Source organism: Glycine max, chromosome 13 (genome assembly GCF_000004515.6).
Source record: "Glycine max cultivar Williams 82 chromosome 13, Glycine_max_v4.0, whole genome shotgun sequence".
In the NCBI taxonomy this organism is placed as follows: domain Eukaryota; kingdom Viridiplantae; phylum Streptophyta; class Magnoliopsida; order Fabales; family Fabaceae; genus Glycine; species Glycine max.
The window spans coordinates 38,768,862-38,791,104 of record NC_038249.2 but is presented as its reverse complement, the minus strand read 5'-3'; the positions used below and the strand labels follow the sequence as shown (position 1 = coordinate 38,791,104).

General features: G+C 32.8%; 4 protein-coding genes across 14 annotated transcripts; 2 read left to right on the top strand and 2 right to left on the bottom strand.

Moving 5' to 3' along the window:
* The first annotated feature begins 7,529 nt into the window (after nt 1–7,529).
* On the top strand, nt 7,530–9,266 carry LOC100776753 (uncharacterized protein At4g28440). The gene is made up of 2 exons (XM_003543277.5): nt 7,530–7,985; nt 8,918–9,266. Exons 1-2 carry the CDS (start codon nt 7,751–7,753, stop codon nt 9,106–9,108), a joined length of 426 nt encoding a protein of 141 aa, XP_003543325.1. The 5' UTR covers nt 7,530–7,750; the 3' UTR covers nt 9,109–9,266.
* Nucleotides 9,267–9,996: 730 nt separating this feature from the next.
* Nucleotides 9,997–13,209, bottom strand: LOC100777625 (protein NUCLEAR FUSION DEFECTIVE 6, mitochondrial). Of its 11 annotated transcripts, XR_005887997.1 has the most exons (5): nt 12,528–13,168; nt 12,077–12,198; nt 11,288–11,322; nt 10,671–10,733; nt 10,446–10,559 (listed from the first exon to the last, which is right to left on the bottom strand). XR_005887997.1 is itself a non-coding variant. In XM_041008458.1 (4 exons), exons 2-4 carry the CDS (start codon nt 12,758–12,760, stop codon nt 10,165–10,167), a joined length of 372 nt encoding a protein of 123 aa, XP_040864392.1. In that variant the 5' UTR covers nt 12,761–12,766; nt 12,886–13,207; the 3' UTR covers nt 9,997–10,164. The 11 variants fall into 11 exon arrangements, 10 of the variants coding, with proteins under 10 accessions (XP_040864392.1, XP_003543327.2, XP_006594839.1 ...); XM_041008458.1 differs by lacking the exons at nt 10,446–10,559; nt 10,671–10,733; nt 11,288–11,322 and adding an exon at nt 9,997–10,181 and having other exon boundaries at nt 12,528–12,766; nt 12,886–13,207; XM_006594775.4 differs by lacking the exon at nt 11,288–11,322 and having other exon boundaries at nt 10,335–10,559; nt 12,528–13,169.
* Nucleotides 13,210–13,934: 725 nt separating this feature from the next.
* Nucleotides 13,935–17,704, top strand: LOC100776217 (nuclear cap-binding protein subunit 2). The gene is made up of 8 exons (XM_006594771.3): nt 13,935–14,094; nt 14,189–14,412; nt 14,512–14,650; nt 14,736–14,769; nt 15,201–15,311; nt 16,927–16,986; nt 17,123–17,229; nt 17,437–17,704. Exons 1-8 carry the CDS (start codon nt 14,077–14,079, stop codon nt 17,509–17,511), a joined length of 768 nt encoding a protein of 255 aa, XP_006594834.1. The 5' UTR covers nt 13,935–14,076; the 3' UTR covers nt 17,512–17,704.
* Nucleotides 17,705–20,049: 2,345 nt separating this feature from the next.
* Nucleotides 20,050–21,288, bottom strand: LOC102668572 (TBC1 domain family member 5 homolog A). The gene has a single exon (XM_006594770.4). The coding sequence runs from the start codon at nt 21,236–21,238 to the stop codon at nt 20,342–20,344; it is 897 nt and encodes a 298-aa protein (XP_006594833.1). The 5' UTR covers nt 21,239–21,288; the 3' UTR covers nt 20,050–20,341.
* Between the last annotated feature and the right edge of the window lie 955 nt (nt 21,289–22,243).

Here is a 22,243-nt window from a genome sequence, read left to right as displayed (position 1 = left end):
GAAAATTTGTGGGGAGTGTGTAAGTAATGGCTTATCTGCTTTGTATTTTACATTGCTAAGCTTGGATGGATTATACCATTATCACGGCTTTTCAGATTTCTGATTTGGGGGTGGATGTTTTGGTTCCAGGTGCAGTGGTGATAGCTGATTCTTGCATCTTTTTATTATTTTTTTCTGTAATTTATGATGCTTTTAAAAAACTGTAACATAAGTTTAGATGCTAAAAAGTAATATATGCTGCAATATTGCCCAAAATAAGAAATTTCTTTAACGTTTGTGTTTAACATTACATAGGCTTTAAAACAAGAAAAATAGTTTATTGTTTTTCTATGGACTTTGGCTGGTAATTTATTGTTTTTTTCAATTCCAAAAGCGATTTTGGTATGAAAAAATTTCTTCAAAAAGTTAAAAAAATAGTTTTCATTTTTTTTTCCAAATGACTATATACTTCAATTTTTTAAAACAATAGTCAAGAGTCTCATGACAGATGCATGTATTAGTTTTTTTACAGAAGTATTAGCTCTTTATTATGTCCGATATTTTTTTTCCTGCGACGTTGGAAACATTAGTGGGAGGGAGACTTAACGTAAGTGATAGTGTTGTAAATTGTAACATAGTTTTTTTTTCTAGGCAAAAAGAAAACATTTTATTAAAGAGTACCAGAGATACCCGAATAAGAAAAACATTACAGAGACAAGGATGCTTAGTACAGTTTACTCCGCATAGACAATTTAAATTACCCCATACATGATATATCCAACCAAATACGTTGAAACCAAGCTGTGACTATAAGTACCTTAAGCATGACTTTGGTTGCATAGCCCACTCCTAGAAGGAATTATTGAATCCCTGCAGCTTTCCTTTTAACCAATACCATGATCTGTTCCTTCATTGAAGTTGTTGAAAGCTATATCATTTCTATATAACCACAATGACCATATGGACTTCCTTTCCTTCTTTTGTTCCCTACTATCAGACCCAAGTGTTGCCTCATGTGAAGCCGGATCCGATGGTAGTGCTAACTGGAACCCCAACCACGCATATCATTTCATCCACACCAGATAAGACGGTTTACACGCAAATAAGAGATGAGAAGTAGATTCTTCCATTTGTTTACGGAAAAAACACAATGTCTTCATGTTGATTAAAAATTCCCCTCTTGAAAAGATCCTTCTTAGTAGGCACCCTGTTAAGAATAATTCTCCAAGCCAACACCAGAATTTGGAGGGTGCGGGCATTTTCCAAATACATTTAAAAACATCATCTTCCTGGTAAACTTGTATATGCTTCTCTTACCGTATATTCCAAGGAATTAATTCCCATCCAAATCCTTCTTTTTCCAACCCAACAGCATTAATACAATTCAAGAATTCCTGCAACAACCTTTTTTCCCATTCAAACTAAGATCTTCTCCACCTCAAAGTCCCACACCCAAGCCTCACCCTCCCAATGACCCATACCCCTCACAACTGTTTATCTGTTCCGAATTTGAGTAAATTCTTGGAAAAATCTCACGTAATGTCCTTCCCCCCACCCATACTTGATCCCAATAACCAACCTCTTCACCTTCCCCCACCAACCACTTAATCTTACTCGCAAACCAATGACTTTGTCCTCTCACTTTTGTTACACCCCCCCAGGTCCCTCCACTCCACCCTTTAGACCCCTTCATGAAATGTCCCTCTCTCACCTTCCCATTATACTCCCCATATTTTGATCTCAAAACCTTAATCCAAAGACTATTTTTTTCTTGCAACATTCTCCATTTTCATTTACCTAGTAGTGCCCTATTGAAAACTTCCGAATCCTTTATTCCCAAACCCCCCACACTCCTTTTTTTTGGCATACGTACCTTCCTCCAACTTACCCAAGCAATTTTCCTAGATTCCTCTTTTTCCCCCACAAAAAATTTCTTTGCAAAGATCTCAAGACATGCACCACTTTCTTAGGGATTTTAAAGAAAGAGAGAAAAAGGAGTGGGATGGATGTAAGTACCATATTGACAAGACAGATCCTTCATCCAATGGATAAGCTCTTGTGCCTCCACAAAGAGAGTTTTCGCTTGAACTTTCGGATGACCGGATGCCAAGTTTCGACTCTGGGGGCTTGCAGCAATTGGGATGCCTAGATACACAAATGGGAGATGCATAGTTTGACAATGTAGTAAATTTGCAAAACTACCAAGTTCATCTTCAATCACAGCTAATCCCGCCAACTTGCTTTTGCAAGTAAATTGTAACATAGTGATGTTGGTAGTTGTATTGCATGTAATCTGGGGGTTTGGCATAAATGTGGGTATGTATAAAAAAATATATGTTGTGGTCAGGTCTACATTTTAAATGTTACATCGACCAATAATAATGTTATTGTTTTAAATATACTCTATTTAATTTACTACAAAGGATTTGTACGGATCTGCACTAATTAACGAATACATATCTTTCCCTCAGGAATTCATGAATACATACATATATAATTCCCTCTCAAAAGATGTTGATCAAAGAAAGAAAACAATGTCCAAGCATGCATATATGCATGTGTGCAACTAGGGTCCTTCATTAATGTTGAATTATCTTGCTATCACCTTTGGAGCTTCTTGATGACGACATCTTTGTCCTGGCTCACAATCTCTTCTATAATCATTAGCTATTGGCAGATGACAGGCCACATTACTGGGGTGTCTTTTGCTGCATCCAGGAAAAGTGTCACGCTGCATTGCTCCATGGCCTACCATTGATGCCTCAGCATCTTGGACCAAAACCGCGGACACCAAAAGAACGCAGAGAACAAGACCCATCACCACCTTTGACATAATTGCCATCGCTGTTTAAATTATTTAATTTCTTTTTATGATGATGATGATAAATAAATTAATTATTGCGAGGTTGATGAAGAGGTAAATATTGTGATCAACTTGGTTTGTTTTGGAGGGTTGCATGCATTTAAATAAGACCTTGTTTACTTTCTTTGTCATTTTCTATAGATAGCCATGCAATGACAATGTCAACTCATTGCATCGACAATGAAGGAAAATACAGGACATCATTCCCTAAGAATGGAAAATTCAAGAGATCCCAATAAGTCATTTTGAACCATATCAAAATTACCCCAAGAAGTGTGAGCTATTTTTTTTTTTTTAACCATTGTAATTGGAATTTTTTTTTTCCTCTTTGGTGAGATCCTGGTGTGTATCCCCACAAGATTCTGAAAATTTTTAAGTGTGATTAAATTTCTATCAAATTCAATTTTTTTCCTCAAATTCAATTGTGTGTTGTTAATTAAATTACACCCATTAAATATGTAATTTTTTATTTGACTAAAGTCCACGTAGGTATACTACACCAGCATTACCGGCTAGAAGAGAAAAATAAATAAATGAAGAACTACGTAAAAATCATATTGAGAAAATATTTGGAAAAAGGGGTCAGCAATTTGATTTGCCTATGACACCACTCGCGATGTCTTTGTAGGCACAAACAAGTATTAAGCCTTAATAAAAAACTTAAATAACAAGAAAATATCAATCAACAATATTATAATATTATAATGTATTACTTAACTATAATTTGTGTTCCCTAAAAAAAACTATAATTTTAGTTGGTCCAAACACCTTATATACTAACTCAGACTTTAAGACGTTTGTTAGAATCCATCAATTAGGTTATCAATCAATAATGAATGAAAATGAAATTAAAGTTAACTTTAAACCATTATCCTATAGTAAATCGTTGAAAGAATAGAAAACTATGGATATAGATAACCATTATCCAAATTGGTAATTTTGTTAGTTTTTGAAACTATATATTTTGGTCAATTTGGTGATACACTAGATGTAAAGTCAATTTAATACCGTTAGTGTAAAAAACTGATGGATGAGTCAATTTAATATAACAGAGCAATATAAGGAACCAACTTCAAACTTCTTAAACTTAATGGCCAAATTGAAACCTAATTAAAATGTAGATAAATGACCAAAATTTTGATATAGCCTTAAAAAGAAGTAATGTTTTAAAACTGTAATAATAATAATAATCATTGAGCTCCCACCAAAAAAAGAAGTTATTATTGAGCTGATGAAACTATATTAGTTTAATATATTTAATTGTAAATTATTTGATCATAATTAAAAAAAATACTTTTAATATTATATAATATCATAAGTAATAAAATAATCTAAATTATATAAAAATAAACCAGAAAAATAAATTGACACGAAAAGATTATATTAAATGTTATATAAGAAAAATAATAATATTAAAACGTTAAATAATAACAATTCATATATAATATTCAAAAATAATAATTCATATATAATCTTTGTAAATGAGTTATTATTTTTTTGTAACAAGTTGCTTATATTATTTCATTCAAAAAAGATAGAGTAAATTAGTAAAATAAAATAAAAAGATAGAGTGAACAAAATTTGGAACGAAATCATAAATTTGTAAACTAGCGAGAATCTAGACATCCTAACCAATGAGTGGATGACTTGATTTACTTTATGTCATAAATTTGATTTTTTTTAATTAAAAAATGATCTTTATAAATGACTGGTTCAAATCAATTTTCAATTATTAATTTCTCTTTTAGTTTATACATGTTTTTTTCCACTAAATTAGATAAACCAGTTTATTCTCTTTAATCTTTGACTAATAGTAGTCATCATCCATTAAGGTGATCATGGATACTTCACATAAATATCATCGATTATTGTGACAAAAAAACGTACATATTTTTAATAACAAAATCAATAATATAACCATCACATTATGTTAATTTCATATATGTGAGTGTAATTAATGATAATTGTAAAATTTGGGTTTAATTGATAGTCAAATTTGATTATGAATGATTGGAATTCCTCAATTTTACTGTTATTTTTAATAAAATAATGAGAATTTTAATGTCAGTTTAATTATTGACCAACAAGATTCAATAGAAGGAAAATTACACGTGTTTTGGAGGAAAATTAATACAAAAACTTGAAGAAGAAGTTGAAGACGGGAACATCTAGCTTAGTGCGCAAGACAGACCCAACACGACACCTCGCTCAACAGCCAGCCCAAGCCTAGCCCGAAGAAGGTCCACAAAGAATCCCAAAGGCGCACTTAGCGCAAATCTTGCGTTAAGCGTGTGATCGTCGTCATACTCGTTAAACCCATACGTCATTGTGTTAAGCGCGTGATCACCGTCATACTCGTTAAGCTCAAAATGGTGCGCTTATTGCGAGGTCGTGTGAATTTTAAGCTACCTTAGGCTTATAAAAGGAGTAGGAAGTAAAGGAGAAAGACACACTCAGACTCAGAGCTCTCTATTGAATACACATAAGCTTTAGTATCTCTAATAAGGGAAACTTTCTTTCTAGAGCCATTTCCCCCCTCTCTTCTTCTATCCATCTCTCTTCTTCTTCCATCCTCATCAATCCCTAAAATGTAAAGTCTCTCATGACAATGAGAGACTAAACCTCCATTGTTAGGAGTCTAGCGTTCAAACTCTTGTAATATAACTCTTTCTTATTATTTATTTAAAGCAATTCCAATTTTTATTGTTCTTTTATGTGCTTTATTATTATTGATTGTAGTCTGATCACTCATACTCATGCATTGTTTAAAAAGAAATGCATTGAAAAATAATTATTTTCTAAAGAAATGAGAAAGGTCTTCTAAATGAAATCATGTCTAGGAATATAGTGATGTTTGTTTAGCTTATTTCATGTATCTTTATTCTTAATGTGATTTATTATTTTTTCTTTGTAAAGGAATTTGAAAGAGAAAATAAATAAATTAGGCTCTTTCATGCCAGGAGGAATAAAAGTTAAAGTATCAAAGTAGATGCGGGTAAAAATTGAGATAATATTATATAGAAAAAATTATTAATATTGCATCACAAGTAATTTTGGTATGTTAGATCCTAACACATTTGCATTTTGAATTCATCTTTCGCATTCAATTTATTACTTAATTTTCTTGTCTTCTTATCCTTTACTTTTTTTTCCTTTAATTTTTTACTTACAATTCCTTATTTTTTTTACTTTATCAATGACTTTAAAATTGAGTTTGCACCAATTTCAATACAAATAAAGTCAATGTGGACTCGACATTTAAACTTTCATTTTACTTTAGTACTTATGATAATTTGATACACTTATTAATGAATTAACAATTAACATGAGTTACATTACATATATTGTTTCCTCAAGAATTCAATAATATATATATATATATATATATATTTCCCATCAATTAGGTTATCAATCAATAATGCATGAAAACAAATGAAATTAAAAATGTCTTTCTCCCATTATTCTATAATAACTCTCTCAAAGAATAAAAACCTGTGAATTTAGATACTTACCTAAAACAAATAAAGTTTATAACATTTAACTTATTCATCATGCTTATAAATCAAACAAATAAAAAAATTATAATGTGTCAACAACAATCATAGTTGTAGGGTGTTGCATTGATGTATGTTGGTTTTGCATGATCTAATGTTAACATTGTGATCTATGGTAATAATGGTGAAAAATTAATGTGATATAAGTACGAGGGAAATAATAATTGTGGGTGTTATATATAAAAAAAGATTTTATACAAAGAAAAGAGATAATAGTTTATATGTGGTGTCTATGTTGTAACAATAATATGAAAATAAGTTAAACTAAACAATGTTTTGTTTTATAAGTTTGAGCTTAATCTTGATTAAAAACATAAAGAAAGTCTAGCTTGAGACTTTTACCTATTATAAACCTTTTTTAAAGGGTTGGTCGAGCCTACAATATATTAGCTTAACAAACAAATTAAAAATTTAAGTATTAATGTCTCAAATAATGAATACTCTCATTTTCATTAATTAAGTAGTTCAACCACGCAAACTAGTGTAAGTAACACAAATTATAAGTATATATATATATATATATATATATATATATATATATATATATATATATATATATATATATATATATATTATTTGTGTCATAATATGATAATTAATCATAATGATATGACAATAAGTTGATCTATTAAATAATTTTTTAATCATGGATTCAATTCTTGGTTTTGTCCATTTCTTGTATTAAAAAAAACTAATAAATACTGGTTTAATTGAATTAGATTGATTTGTTGATTTAATAATAGTATTGATTGAGTCTATTTTTAAAAGTATTTGTAATACACAAACCAACCTTTGTGTATATTAATTTCCAACAAAATAGTATAGCTAAAATAAAATTATCTTTATCTAAAAATTATTCAAGTAATATCTTAAAAACTTTAATTTAAATTGTAATTTGATCTCTTATTTATTAAAAAATAATGAATAAAAAAACAAATTACAACCTAAAACAAAGATATAAATAGGGTATGATAAGACTTCTGGATCAAAAATGGACAATGTTTATAATTTTTAATGAGTAAAATTAGGGGATCACGTGACTAATTTAGTCAATAAAATAAAATAAACTCAGAATATGTTTTTCTTTTGTTTTCTCACCATATCTTTTGATGAGCAATTTAGCATCATAAGAATATTGTGTCAAAAATCTTTTGGACCCTCACACGGGCTAACAAAGCCCATACTGAACGCTTCCCACAACTGGAATCAAGCCCATCTCTTATTAAATCCCCAAATCCGAAATCAAAAGCAGAAAGAAACTAGGGTTAGGGTTTAACTTATAATTGCGTGATCGATTCCGATTCGATTGATTCTCTTCTCTCTCACGCGAAGCAGAAACACGAACTAAGAATCCATGGCGACACCAACGACGACGAAGAGAAAACCGGTGTTCGTGAAGGTGGATCAGCTAAAACCTGGCACCAACGGCCACACGCTGACGGTGAAGGTGGTCAGCTCCAAGCCGGTGAAGACGGTGACCACTCGCGGCGGTCGATCGTCGGTGCTCGCGGCGCGCCCGTCGCGCATCGCCGAGTGCCTCGTCGGAGACGAAACCGGAACCATAATCTTCACAGCACGCAACGAACAGGGTAAGATGATGTTTCTTTTTGTGTCGCCTCTGTTAATCTTCACGTTTTGTTGTGATTTTTTTTCCCTTTTAATTTGCATATATTTGATGTGTTGAATTTAAACTGTTAAAAAGTCTATGTAAAGTCGTTGACTTTATGATAGCTTTATTTTGAGTCCTTCAAATTGCAAACACTTGGCACGTGAAGATTTAGAGTTTTAATAACACTGAAAAAAAAATAGGTAAAGGGTCTTTATCATGTGTGGGAAAAAATGTTATTGCAGTGAGAGTGTAAAAGTTTTCCTGTTTAATAATTACGTTGATAATAGATTAATCTTAAACTCATTGGTTTTGTCTTGTTTGAGTGTAACTCAGATTGAAACTCGGAAAGGTTAGGTCAATGTTATTAATGTAGATTGTGCATTAAACGATATCAATGTTGTTAATTCAAATATAAGGTTAGGTCAAGGTTTGTTTTAAATTGCGGTCAGGTTGTGGTTTTGTCACATTATCGCGGGGAATTGCAGACTGTTGCACCTGATGTAGCCAACTAACAAGGTCGCACTCACCCCAAAGAACGTTGCAGACAGCATCCTGGTCGTGGATAGTTTTATAATAGCTTGGGTTAGGTTAATCTTGTTTATTGTTATTGCCCATGTTGGAACACAGTTTGTGCCTAACTAATGTTTCCCAAGTTTGAGGATCTATTGTGGAGTAAGTGATAGTTTGGTGTGGTAGTAGTCATTACATTTTCTCTCCCAAGTAAATGTTTTTCATGTGTATTTTGTTGCCACTTCTTTTGTCTTTGCTGCAAATTTAAATGTTGTCATTCTTGCTTGTTTTTGAAGAAGACATCTGTTTGGTGAATAATTTTGAAGTGTTTAATTTTGAATTAGATGTTTCATTGGTTCACATTTGTATTGTAATGGTGAATAATTCATTTACTTTGTGCAGTGGACCATATGAATGCTGGCGCAACTGTAATTCTGCGTAATGCAAAGATTGACATGTTCAAGGGATCTATGAGGCTTGCAGTTGATAAATGGGGGCGTATTGAGCCTACAGACCCTGCAAAATTTGAAGTTAAAGAGGATAACAATCTTTCGTTAGTTGAATATGAATTAGTGAATGTTGTTGAAGAGTGATTTTATCTTCTGAGAGTGAATCTTTGGGGTTTACCAGAGGTTTTAATTTTTATTGACCATTAAACAATAGACTGCGGTGCAGTTTTCTTATGGTACAGTCTTTGCTTATTTAGTCTTAAGATTGCTGTGGTTAATGCAAGGAATTATATTTCAGATCAGTTTTGAAATGTGGCAATGCTTGTGCTTAAGATGCAAAAGTAAATATTATGTGTTTCCTCAAATAATACTGTATCCAGTCCTTTTTGAACAAATCATTTGGGCTTTTGTCATTCAAATGCATTTCAAAACCATTATGTAGCATACATAACTGTTCCATTATGCCCTTTTTATGTGAAGCAGCAAACTTGGTGATTCAGTCTCCACTTTATTTCTGGATTATAAAATGGGATTCATGGTGGCCGCAGGCGTTGTTTTTTGAATTGTGTCAAATGCTCACTACCCATCCTACAAGATTAAACGGGGTTAAGCTACTCTCCACTTTAGGACCTAATTTCTTACCGGAAAATATTGTCAAATTGGATCTAAGTTGGTGGTCTGATTGATCTATAACCGTGAACTCGCCACTTTAATTATTGTTAACTTTCAAAACTGGGTTGATTATATAATTTAGTTTAAAAGCTGAATTTCAAGGTAAAATATTTGAAATTTACGAAAGAGGGCAAAATTCGGTAGAACACTATTCGTAAAGTTATTTTTGTGGCATCAATAGTTCGAAGACCCATTTCAAATGTTGGAATTGGTTGATCTAAAATTAGATGTTTCACTAGTTCATTTTCTGTCCACTTTTAACATTGGAACAAAATGTCCAAGCTCGTGACCTTTACCAACTTAGCGTTGGTCATTTTCTGTCCGAATGCCTTTATTAATATACGAGGTTAGCGACCAAGATAACCAAAACAAAATCAGTACTTGAAAAGAAAGGTAATGAGAGTCTACAGATAAGAGTTCAAATATCCACGGCACAAATTCTATGAAGTGGCTACAATAAAAGTCCAACTTCAATACCCACAAAGTAAATTTTGAGTATAATCGGTATTGCATTCGGTAGTTATCACATCATGACCCCTCTCCTTCTGAAAGTTAAAAAGGATAAAATTAAATGAGAAAACAGAAAATCACTGACTACCTTTATAACAATACAAAAAACAAACAAGCTATACCAAATATAACACCTTATATACCATAAGAAATTGGATAATTGATAGACAGAAATCATGGATTTAGACTAGTCAAAAGGGAAGGATGCATAACAAGCATCAATTGGTTGAAATAAAGAACTTTCGCTAGATGCTGCAATCCAGCATTCCTTAAAAATCCCTAGTTGATTCCATACGAAATTTAATAACAAGGATAGACATTACAATACTTTATCCAACGTCACAATACAATTTCAACTTATTTGCCTTTAGACTCTAACATCCGGGTGAATAAAATGACAGCCTTTTATGCATCTGAAATAAGAAAGAACAGAAGTCAGGCGATCTAGGTTTTTAAAGTTCCTTTCAGCCTTTGGGACTCAATTTGTCCATCCAATGGCTCAGTCAAAACACTGTCTCACGAACCAGATTTGTACATAAAAGATTGCTTCAATCTTCAGAACACTTATCACACATCATCATTGCAATCTGATTAAACAAAAGAGAACAGTAAACACCTCAATTATCAATTGACCCTATTAAGTGTGATGTGTAACAAAATTCCATCAATTATGGGTTTTAATGACAGAATTTCAGAAGCAAAGTCACTGTGTCACACAAGAAAAAAGTATATTTCAAACAGTTTAGAAGAAACAGAAAATAAACTATATTCTAGAAAAACTTCTTACAAGAATGTTGAGGGGTATTTATCTTAATCTTTTTATATATAAAAAAAAGTCATTATATTTTTATATAAACACAGAAACCACCAAAAATTATGCCAACCGTTTCTTTTATTCCAGACCATTCTACTCAAGATGCATAAACTTTTAACAATATGATTCATAAATAAGAGACAAATATTATTTTCTAAAACACAAAGTAAACTAGGAAGAATCCAGCTTAATAACATTCACCATGCCAACTTAAAAGAATCCAAGAGCAACAAACTTTTTGGTGATAGATATCTAGCAAATCTTCCTAATAAGAATGGTTTTTTTTGTTTAAAGCCCAACATCAAAAGAGGTCCATGTCATCCCAACCTTGCTTCTTGATCTTCAAATAGTCTTCTCTTTGCCTACAAACAAAAGGAGTATGTATGGCTTCACTAAAAGATTTAGTTGCATGAGTGGGGAAAGTAGAAGATTCAGGGCATAACTTAAGCCATCAATCTTGGGTAAAAGATTAATGTTTATATAATGATATGAAGTATCATGTAGATGGACCACCTTTTTCCTATAAATATGAAGAACTATATTTCATATGTATTTTGACAGCATTCTATTATCAGATCTGACAAGACTCTATCAAGTTTAACCCAAGAACAGAAAAGAAACACTAACTTACCCGAAAATTAAATTGAAGAAAGAACACAAGGAATCCTACAGATGTTTAGCTACCTAATTCAAAAGTAAAAATCCATTTGTCAGGTAATTAAAATGATCACAGACTAGGTGATCCAAAGAGTGGGACCACATAATATAATACTCTTTGACTTTGTAATCCTAATTTTTTTCTCCACATAAACTATAAAATATCTTCCAAGTCCCCTTCTCATCTAACTACACTCAGTAAACTCCCAAGTCAAAACCAGCAAACAGGATAAAATGAAGAAAGTTTTGACCAATAAGACCAGTTTCAATTTATAACCAAAACCAAACTGAAGAAAAACAAAAGCTAAAATGCTAAACTAATCATACAGTGCTCAGACAGAAATCTTCAAAATCATTTCCACTTAACCGAAGCAAAAATATTCAGTAAACAAATGCAAATGAACTGAATCTTTCGTTATAAGACGATACATTACAATGCAGTAGGAGCACAGACAATACCTTCAGGAAGCCAACCGTAGCTGTGGCGAGAGACGGATAGCATCGAAGTCATCAAAGCAGAAGCAGTTGCAGTATGGTACGGTAACATGGATTCCACACAAAAGCTCAATTCAACGGGACACCTTCTCACACAAAATCCCATCAATTCATTATTTCATTTCCAGCATTAACACAAATCCAAGTAACAATAAATTCATAACTGATAAATAAATATTTCAATAGAGGTAACACCAGCTCCAGTTAGTTCTAACTTACATATAGCTTCTGATAATAACCTAAAATGCATTGTTTTCAAATTCCATTTCTTAAATAAACTTAATCTAACTTGTTAACAAACTTCAAAAGTGATTTGAAGCTAGGAAAAATCTTAAACACTCTACATTAATAGCTAATAAACATTTAATTCAATTGAAATAACACTTAATTTGGCGCTAATAAACAAATAAATTACCTGAGTGTAGATTGCGAGAGAGGTTGGTTGGAAGCGACGCGGAACGGAGACCGAGCCGCTTTGGCTTCGGAGCCGAGACGGAACGCGGCGCGGCGAGAGGAACACGAACGGAAAATCGATCTCGCGGCGGCGCCGGCGGTGGATGCCATTTCGTTATCGGAAAATTTTAGGGTTAGCGAAGGTTCCACACTCTCACTACTGGTGTAGGGTTCTACAACACTAAAACCCTGCATGCATCACTTTTCGGTAATGGGCCAAAAAAAAACACATGAGCTTCTTCTTCAAACTACACCTCCCTTTTCGCATCCTGCACCTCCCAATTTTAAAATAATCACAAACTACCCTTTTCAAATTATACCTTCTTCTTCCTCCTCATTGTTCAACTCCACCACCAATGAGCTTCTTCTTTGCAACCACGAGATTCCACCACCAACTCAGCTTTGAACTCCACGAGGTTCTTCTTCCTCCTCCTTTGCATTCAACTCCACAAGCTTCCTCTCTATCTCTCTATTGTATGTAGCGATTCTCTTTCACGAGGGGGACAACAGAAGTGTCATCCACGTGCAACTATACAACTCTAGTGAGATAGTCAATGTGAAGGTATGCCATCTTCTCCCCTTTTTTGTCAAGCTTTTTGATTTATGGATCACCTATTTTGGAAGAGAAATAAATGGGAATTGTAACCAGAATAGGTATTCTAGAAGCCCAAATTTATACTTACGAAATGATCATTCTAGAACCCAGATTGACTTTCCCGAATAAGTGTTTCAGAATACATAAAATATGCTTTTGAAATGTTTGTTTTAGAAACATGTTTATTGACTTTGTATTCCCTAATGCATGATGTTAAAAGCATTTAATGGAATCCCTAATCCAAAATTATAATTTATGGTTTCCAAAAAGCCTCTTCCCAAAATCAAATTTATTTTGCAATGGGAAGGAAGGTATATCTCATCAAGGGTATTTTTTTATTTTTCATAAAAGTAGGAGGTGCTAGATACACTTTAGGAAATGTAGGCTTCAAAACCCTTTTGAGCATGCTTTAAGTCCAAACAATAAAAAAAGATTTAATTCCAAAAATAATCTTCTTATTTATTTCAACCCATTAAATTAGTCTTCCTATATTTTAATTTACTATTGAAGTTTTTTTTCTTTCCAAATTTGCTATTTGAGTCTCCATGGCTAATGAATGTGAACAAAAAATATTGATTGTTACATGTCATTATCTTATTGGTTATTAATTTTTATTAATCATTTTACCAAACAATTAGATAATAATAGGTGATTGTCAACATTTTTCGACAACGTCCAACTTTAGTAATGAGAACTCAAATAATAAATTAGATTATAGAAGAATCAATTTAGTGAGTTGAAATAAATAGGGACTATTTTTTCAAGTAAAACATAAAAATTGTTATAATTAACCGGATCCAACATATCGGGTCGAACCGATTCGTTTAAACGTTGGTCTTTTTGGGTTTTCATTCTATGCCCTAACCCTGTCTATGAACTCCTTCGTCTTCTGAATTCTCTTGTTGCAGAGTAACACATGGCTCTGTTATTCAAGGTACGATTACACTACAGTGACGATTACGTAATTTGATTGAAGAACTTCGTGTTTTGTTTAACTGGCTAATTTTGTTGTTCGGTGAGTGTTGTAGGATCCGTCGAAGATTTCAGCGTATCGAGATAGAAGGTTCCCCGGAACGCAAGAGGAGTTTGAGCACGCGCTTGTGACCTCAACCACCGTTTACGTGGGGAACATGTCTTTTTACACGACGGAGGAGCAAGTTTACGAGCTCTTCTCGCGTACTGGGGAAATAAAAAAGATCATCATGGGCTTGGACAAGAACACCAAAACGCCCTGCGGCTTCTGTTTCGTTTTGTAAGTCTCAATTGCACTGAAAACACAGTGCGCACTGTTAATTGCAGTTATTCAGTATTAATTGATGATACTGAAAACATAAGCGTATTTTTTTGGTAGATATTATTCTCGTGAAGATACTGAGGATGCTTGCAAATACATAAGTGGGACGATACTTGATGATCGTCCCATTCGAGTTGATTTTGATTGGGGATTTCAGGAAGGAAGACAATGGGGTCGTGGGAGGAGCGGTGGCCAGGTGAAAATCTCTTGTGCCTGTGTTTCTGTGGCTATTTTTTTTTTGTTCTTGGCTAATTGTGAACTTCTTCTGTTGTTTTGTGCAGGTGCGGGACGAGTACCGCACTGATTATGATCCTGATATCCTTTTAGTCGTTTAATATAAATTTGTCTGTAGTTTGCTTTTTTGTATGGTTTGTTTGCTTGATTTTCCCCTTAAAGTTTAAAACGATGTAAAAATTGGTTTATTAATGATTAATCCAGTAAGAAATGTATATAATCTAAGTTTTGTGTTTTGCCTTAGCTAGCTATTATGATGTTTTCTAGATATGTGTGCTAACATAATAGAGAAAACATTAGTTCTGCTATGATTTTAGTGATTTGTACTTGATATGGAATTATGAATGCTCTCATACCTTTAGTTGTTCTTGAACTGGAAATTTTACTGCAAAATTATTCCTGAAGATTGTGAGATATTAGTTTTTATTTGCTTTCATTTATTGTTTTGATTGATTGGATCAGCTATAAGTTATTATACTGGTCTCCTTTTTAGTTTCCTTAATTCTGCATACGTAGAGGTGGCTACGGGAAGCTGGTTCAGAAAGAGTTAGAAGTACAAAGGCAGCTTGTAGATTATGGTGCTGGTTCTTTGGGTTCTTTTCCACCAGTTATTCCAACTTCCTGTAAGTGACTCCAAACTAAATTTTGCACAGATCCTCAGCTATTAGGAGTAGCTTTGCTTCATCATTTCACTTGTTTTGAGATCACTGAAAATTTAATTCAGATTTTTTTTTTTTCATTTAGTTTGGTTTCTGGAATGCCAAATTATGTGGTACTTAACAACCTGCTGGATTCTTAAGATATAACTAGAATGTTACTATGCAGTTTGCATGGAAAATCTATTCAAAATTGTCCCTCTTTTGCTTAGTGGTAACTAAAATACCATTAGGTAGGAGGGGAAAAACTTAATCAGAAGTTGACACATGGCAGAAGTTTTGGACAGATTTTATATGTACTCAGATATAGTTCTCAATAGCGCCAAATGGCTGCACTTTCGGAATTGCATTACAGAGTGGCTGGAGCATGCTACAAAGGTTGATTAGTATCACAGTTTCAAGTATAGCTGCTATTGCGGCTGCAATAACTGACAAATTAGTGGAAAATCATGGCTGGAGTGGGCGCCATTGGAGTGGCTCACAGAAAAACCCATTTTAACCATGAAACAACATTTCCAACATCACCTAGCATTTTCTGGTCAGCTGTGACAGTTGGCCATTCCCAGTCTCTTATCTACATAGTTTCTGATCCTTTAGATCCTTGGCCATTTTCTGGCAAACCTGTCAATGTTTTAAGCCAACTTTGACTTTTGCTGCCCTTTGTTCTGTCCCTGTGTTCTGTTTCTTAATCCCTCTAAAAAAGTTCTTTCATCTCACTTTCTTGCGCTCTCTTCCAAGTTTTACCCTTTAATTTTTTTTATTATAATTGATCAGAATAGTGGTTATCCTGCTACCCTATCCCGGTGTAGCATTTTTAGGGTTGGCTGCTACATGCTTTTATTTGGGATTGACATCTATGAAATAGATAAGTAATAAGTAATACTAAATTTCTAACTGAAAAGTGTGTCCTATTGTGGTTTAATGTTTTGACGCATTGAGCCATGCCCATGTTTACATTGCTAGTTGGGCCTAACGTTGTTGTGATCTCCGTGAATATGCAACACATGAGGAAGCTCCAACTATATGCATTCTTTTGATTAGCCTGTTCAGTGTCCACTCCTGCAGCCTCTTTATTGTGCAGTAACCTGCAGTATGAAGAAATTGCTCAAATTGATACTTTCAATAGCCAATATCTTCTGCATTGTATTTCTTTTCTAATGATTGATGTTCACTTATCCAAATCAGAAATTCGAATTGTCATTGTGGATAAATAAGTTGGGTTGCAACTAACTGTCCCTCCAAAGGAAGCAACATAATGGCTTGCATGTTGAATCTATTATGCATTAAAAAGATCACAATGATTTTTGCCAAGTTTCAGTGCTTATTTATCAGAATATGCTAGTTTTTATCTTAATGGCCTTTGGCATTTTTTTGTACAATCTTGTCTTTAATTTATTAGATACCCATCAGGTAATAGTACAAGCGTGTGTTAAGTCTCATGGGGAACCAGCTTCCCCTTGTTTTGTTGATTAATTTTTCTGCTATCTAATTTCCTGGTACAGTTTATGATTTGTGGTAATTATCATTTGCTATGAGTTTGTACTCCTGTGAATTAAACCGATCAGCAATCTTACTATTGTAGATGGTAGACATGGTGGAGGAGGTGGTCATGGTCATGGTGGTTCCCATCGACATGGTAGAGGTAGTTTCATACTTTCATCTCAAAACAATGTCTTTTGTTCAGCTATTTTATACTTTTTAGAAGCACTTATAAGTGTTACTGTCACTGTTTTACATGCGAATTTACTATTATTTCATTTGTCTCTTTGACATGATAGATTACTATAGGAAGAGACACCGAGATGATGAGCGCCACACACACGAGTCCTCAAAAAGAACTTCAGATCATGAGTCTCGAAGGAACACTGACCATGAATCTAGACCGGTATTTTCTACAAACCTTAATGATACTTCAGGCTAATTTTGATCAATTGTTTTACAACAATTCCAATTGCGGTTCTTGTATTGTCACATTGGTTGCATTAGGCTGTAGAACATACTTCAATTGAAGACATGATGCTTTGTATTATCATATTTCCTCGTAGTTTGTCATTTAATTTGTCGCCATCAATTACTTGATTTGATGTGGCAGGAAAAAAATCCACGGTTTCGTGAGAGTGGTGATTCTGATGAGGACGAGGAAGATGATAGAAAAAGACGGGCTTAACCAGAATTTTATACTTGATCTAGTTGTTTTAAATTTAAACATTTCTACTGACATGATTGAAGGTGGATGATTGTTTGTATGATGTATATTATTGCAAATTGCAAAGATCTCACTGTTAGTTTAACCTTGCTTGAAATTCTAGGCTGGTCGGCTGCATATAAAAATGACAGTGCTATTTAGTGTTTTGTATCAATTTTTTTGTCTTGTGCTTTTTGTCTACCAACATATTAATAAGATTTTGTTAACTTTTATCTGATCGTATGCTCTATTGTTAGGATGTGACCTTGATCAGGTTTACTTGATTTTATCAATAGATGCTTGCATGAAAAATAACTAGTATTTTAGGATAAATATTTTTATAATTAAAATTCATAATAAATATTTTTTTAGATTTACAATGAATAGTATTTGCTTGAGAAATCAGCTGAGTAAGGTGGCAGATCCAGGGATTTTTTTTGACTAAAATGGGTGATTTAGAGAAACAATATAAGGATATAGTGTAGTTTTGAAACAAGTTAGATGGAATGTTTTTGTCACATAAAACATGAGGCACTTTGAGTGGCGCTTGTATTTTATATTCAATGTAAATGTGACAATCCAGACAAGACACACACACACGTCACTCAGGGTGATGTCTCCCGTTACAAGATAAAAAATAAGTTCGATGCGGTAAAAATAATTCCTGTAATGAAAAATTGTTAACAAAGAACACTCTAGGTGTAAATTGTTTTTGAGAACCATCCATTTTCGTGAAATTAGAGGAGATAAAATATAAAAATTTAAAATATTTACTTGTACTTTTCTCAAAATGAGGGAGTGTATTTGAATAAGGTCATTATAATTTAAGTCTGTCACTGGCAGAGTAGTACAAAGCCACATCTGAAGTAGAACGCTGCACGTATTATATATGCTACTTGTCCACTCATAAATATATGAAAAGGGTTACTAGCACATTTTTTCTAACATTTATTAATTAAATGTTTTTAAAAATAATTAATTAAGTTTTCAGTTCTTTAATTTTTTCATAGTCCCTTAAATTTTTTTTACAACTTTTATTAATTTTTGTCAGGATTTTTAGTCTTTTTAAAAAAATTTCTATTTTTAATTCCTCATTTATTTTTATTGTATAAAATTAGTCTCAAATATAAAATAAATAAGGGACTAAAAATTGGTAAAATAAATATTAATTTTAAGTAATAAAAATAAATAAGAGATTAAAAATAAATAAAATTTTTTAAAAGGACTAAAAATTCTGACAAAAAATTGATGACCAAAGGATTAAAAGTTGTCAAAAAAAATTGAGGAACTAAAAATTAGAATGTAAAAAAGTTGAAGGAATAAAAACTTAATTAACTATTTTAAAAGTCACAAAATTATGATGAAATTCATCTAATAAGTTAGAAGGGAGACTTACACAATGTTGAGTGTTGATAAACTTTAACTAATAATAAATTAAGAGATATGCTAGCGATACTTTTTGACATTTTCTTTTTAATACTCATTTTGAAATTTGTAATAATGACTATCTCTCTATCAAAATTGATGATTTTTAATAAATTTTAATAAATATACAAAAAATGTTAGAAAGAGAATATTAAAGAAAGTGTCATTAACATTCTTCAACACTAAAAGAAAAAAAAAATTATGCACAGTATAATTTTTTTTTACACCATCGTTCAATCATAATTTATCATGTATGATAAAATTATTAATTTTAAAAATAATTATCTCAAATTAACTTTTTTACATCTTGACATTAAACTCATAATAAAATATATTCAAAAGACAACCAGATCAAGTAACTAATTTTAATTCGTACTCATTATTATTTCAATATTATAAATATTAAAATCATATAGTATATATCATTATTAATATATTTAACAAAAAAAAATTATATTTTTTGAGAATTTATTTAAATTAATCATAAAATATTTGTGTGATATATTTACTAGATAACATAACTATAAATTTTAATATTGGAATAGTCTCCTATCATGATATAGTACCATAAAAGTCACTGAACCATACATTTCCCTTTCCCTGTGGAGTTTTCTTTGGATACCCACATAAACAGCAGTTACAAAAGAAAAAGAACACAAGAAAAGAAAAAGGAGAGGTAAAATAAAAGGAAGATCTTAGAAAAAAAGTGAATAATGAGCGCGGCAGTTCTATGCTTTTAACACAAATATGTAACTTGCAAGCATTAATGATTATCACTATAATAATTTCAGAAAGCATGCACAAATCATGTTTTTCCATGACCCTTTTCAGGGTATTTAAATTCTTGGTTTCATCTTTAGCAATACTTTCCGTTCTCCCAAATTAATTTAAATTACGTAACAATAACACCAGCAAAAGACGTGATATAACTGGGTTAGAGTCCCCTTATATATTCTACCATGCTGATGTTAATTTTTGTCTTTGATATCTCGTTTGATATAAATTCCAACGAATTTTAGTTATTGAATTTTAATAATTGATTACAAGGATAAAGAAGAAATCAAACGCAAAAATATAGTCATATAATATAATAAGTCATGAAATTTTGTGCCTTCTAATTGTTACATGAACACAGAACGGTACATAGTTTCCAATTGGAAAAAATACAGAAAAAGATCCACACTGCACAAATGATAACACTGCATACTCTCTCCATCACTTTGATCAACAACATAAGAAACAGCAAGATCAAGGATGAAACTAGAAAGTAAAGCATCACAATTATCTCATAACTTAATATTTTCTTTCAATGGGTAACCCTTGTGTGTGTCTCTCACTCTGGCTCTTTTTTACCACACAAAAATGCAAAAAAAAAAAAAAAAAACACTCAAGGAGTGTAGCCTTGTTCTTCCTGCTGCTTCTCGTACTCTTCCATGGTGTCAAACTCATTTGGATACTGACTTTTCTCATAGTAATTACCTTCGTTTTCATTAGCGCTCCCTCTCCCTGATTCGTACCCATTAAGGTTATAATTCTCTTTAACACTATTCACATGATAGTAGTACTTGCCATTCTCCAAGAACCTCGTGTCACTCATTCCTTCTCTCTTCTCTTCATAGCCATTGCTGATATAGTTGTCGTTGTTGTTGTAGTAATTTTCCTTGCCATTGTAGTTGTTGTTGTAATTTTCCTTGCCGTTGTTGTTGTTGTTGTTGTTGTTGGAGTACCTATTGAAGTCGTCGGAGTAGCCACCAATGTAACTGTTCCTGTACTCTTCCTTAGTGTTGTCATTGTTTTTGTACTCCTCATTGTTGTTGTTGTAGAGATTGGTTTTGGGGTAGCCAGTTTTGTAGCTCTCATCATTGAAGTCTTCATTGAGAAGCTCATTTTGAAAGGTCGTGGTGGTGGTAGGAGTCTCCTTGGTGGGAGGGTATTGGCTATAAGAGCCTCTACCATAGAGGCCATAACCCTCTCCACTGTCAAAAAATTCAGGCTCAGGTGCTGGCCCAGATGGTATTGTTGACCCAATTTCTTGTTCAGCTGAAGGTGCTGGTGTTGGTGCTGATTCTGGTTCTAGTTCTGGTGCTGAGGCTGGTTTTGGTGTTGGTCCTGGTGGTAGTGCTGGAGATTCAGCATTTGTTTTGTCAAGAGGGTCTTTGACATTATAGATGGTTCTGAAATGGGAGAACAAGCTGAAGAGCTTGCCTTCTCTGGCTTGAATTTGGGGGGAGATAACAAGCACCAAGAGCAAAAAGAATGAGAGTTGGTTCCAAAAAGAGGCCATAGTGTGGAATGAATAATGTTAGTGAGAGGTGAGTGTTAAGAGAGTGACTTTGTTGGGGTCATTTATATAGAGAGGTCAAGATGCTAATAAAGCAAAGGCCGGCTAATTATGCGGGGATTGTGGAGGGAAGAAGAATGGGTGTGGGGTATGATAATGACTTCTATTCCATGCTTCATGAGCAAGGTTTCAGAAATTAGATAGCCAGCATGGGGAAACACAAAGATATGTACATTGTGTAGTGCTGAGACAGCACTATGGTCTAAGTCAGAAAGTGGCATTTTATTTTTGTTCTGTTTTCATTGCTGAGCCTCAGATGACTTCTCTTTTGCTATGTGAATTCCAAAATTAATTGGCGGCCGATTCTGTCAGGCAACTATGCTAGTTGAACAAAAAGAAGACAATTGTAAGTGGGAGTGTGAGACTTGGAAACGGGAAAGCCATATCACTTATTTTCCTGAAACATTGAAATTGAACATGAATTAGTCCTAAAGAAATACTTATATACTGTGTTTTTTTTTTATTTAACATTTTTTTTACTAGAATTTCTGATTCATGAATTAGTCCTGAAACATTGAAATAGGTTAAACTGATTCAACATTTTTTTTTATTTAATAGAATTTCTGTTTTTTATCCTTATCTTTAACCAACTTTTCTAAATGTCAGGTTAATAATTTTTTAATACTATTTGATTATTACATATTTAACCCCAATTCAACGACAATTAAATCATTAAACGTTAAACTAATGTCTTCAATTATTCAATGACGGGTGTAATTTAAAAAACTAAATTACTTGTGGTTGTGTAGCACCTTTGTTTAGATTTGATGATGCTCTACGTTCATGCAAAACACTACTACGCTAGAGAAATTACAGAAACCAAAAGAAAAGTTGCGAGCAATTCGGGTGGTGTTATTTATTTGTTTGTTTATTTAAATGAGAAATATAAGTGCAGTGCAGGTTCTAATTAATCAAGCAGATTTAGTTACACCCACCCGGTGGACTTTG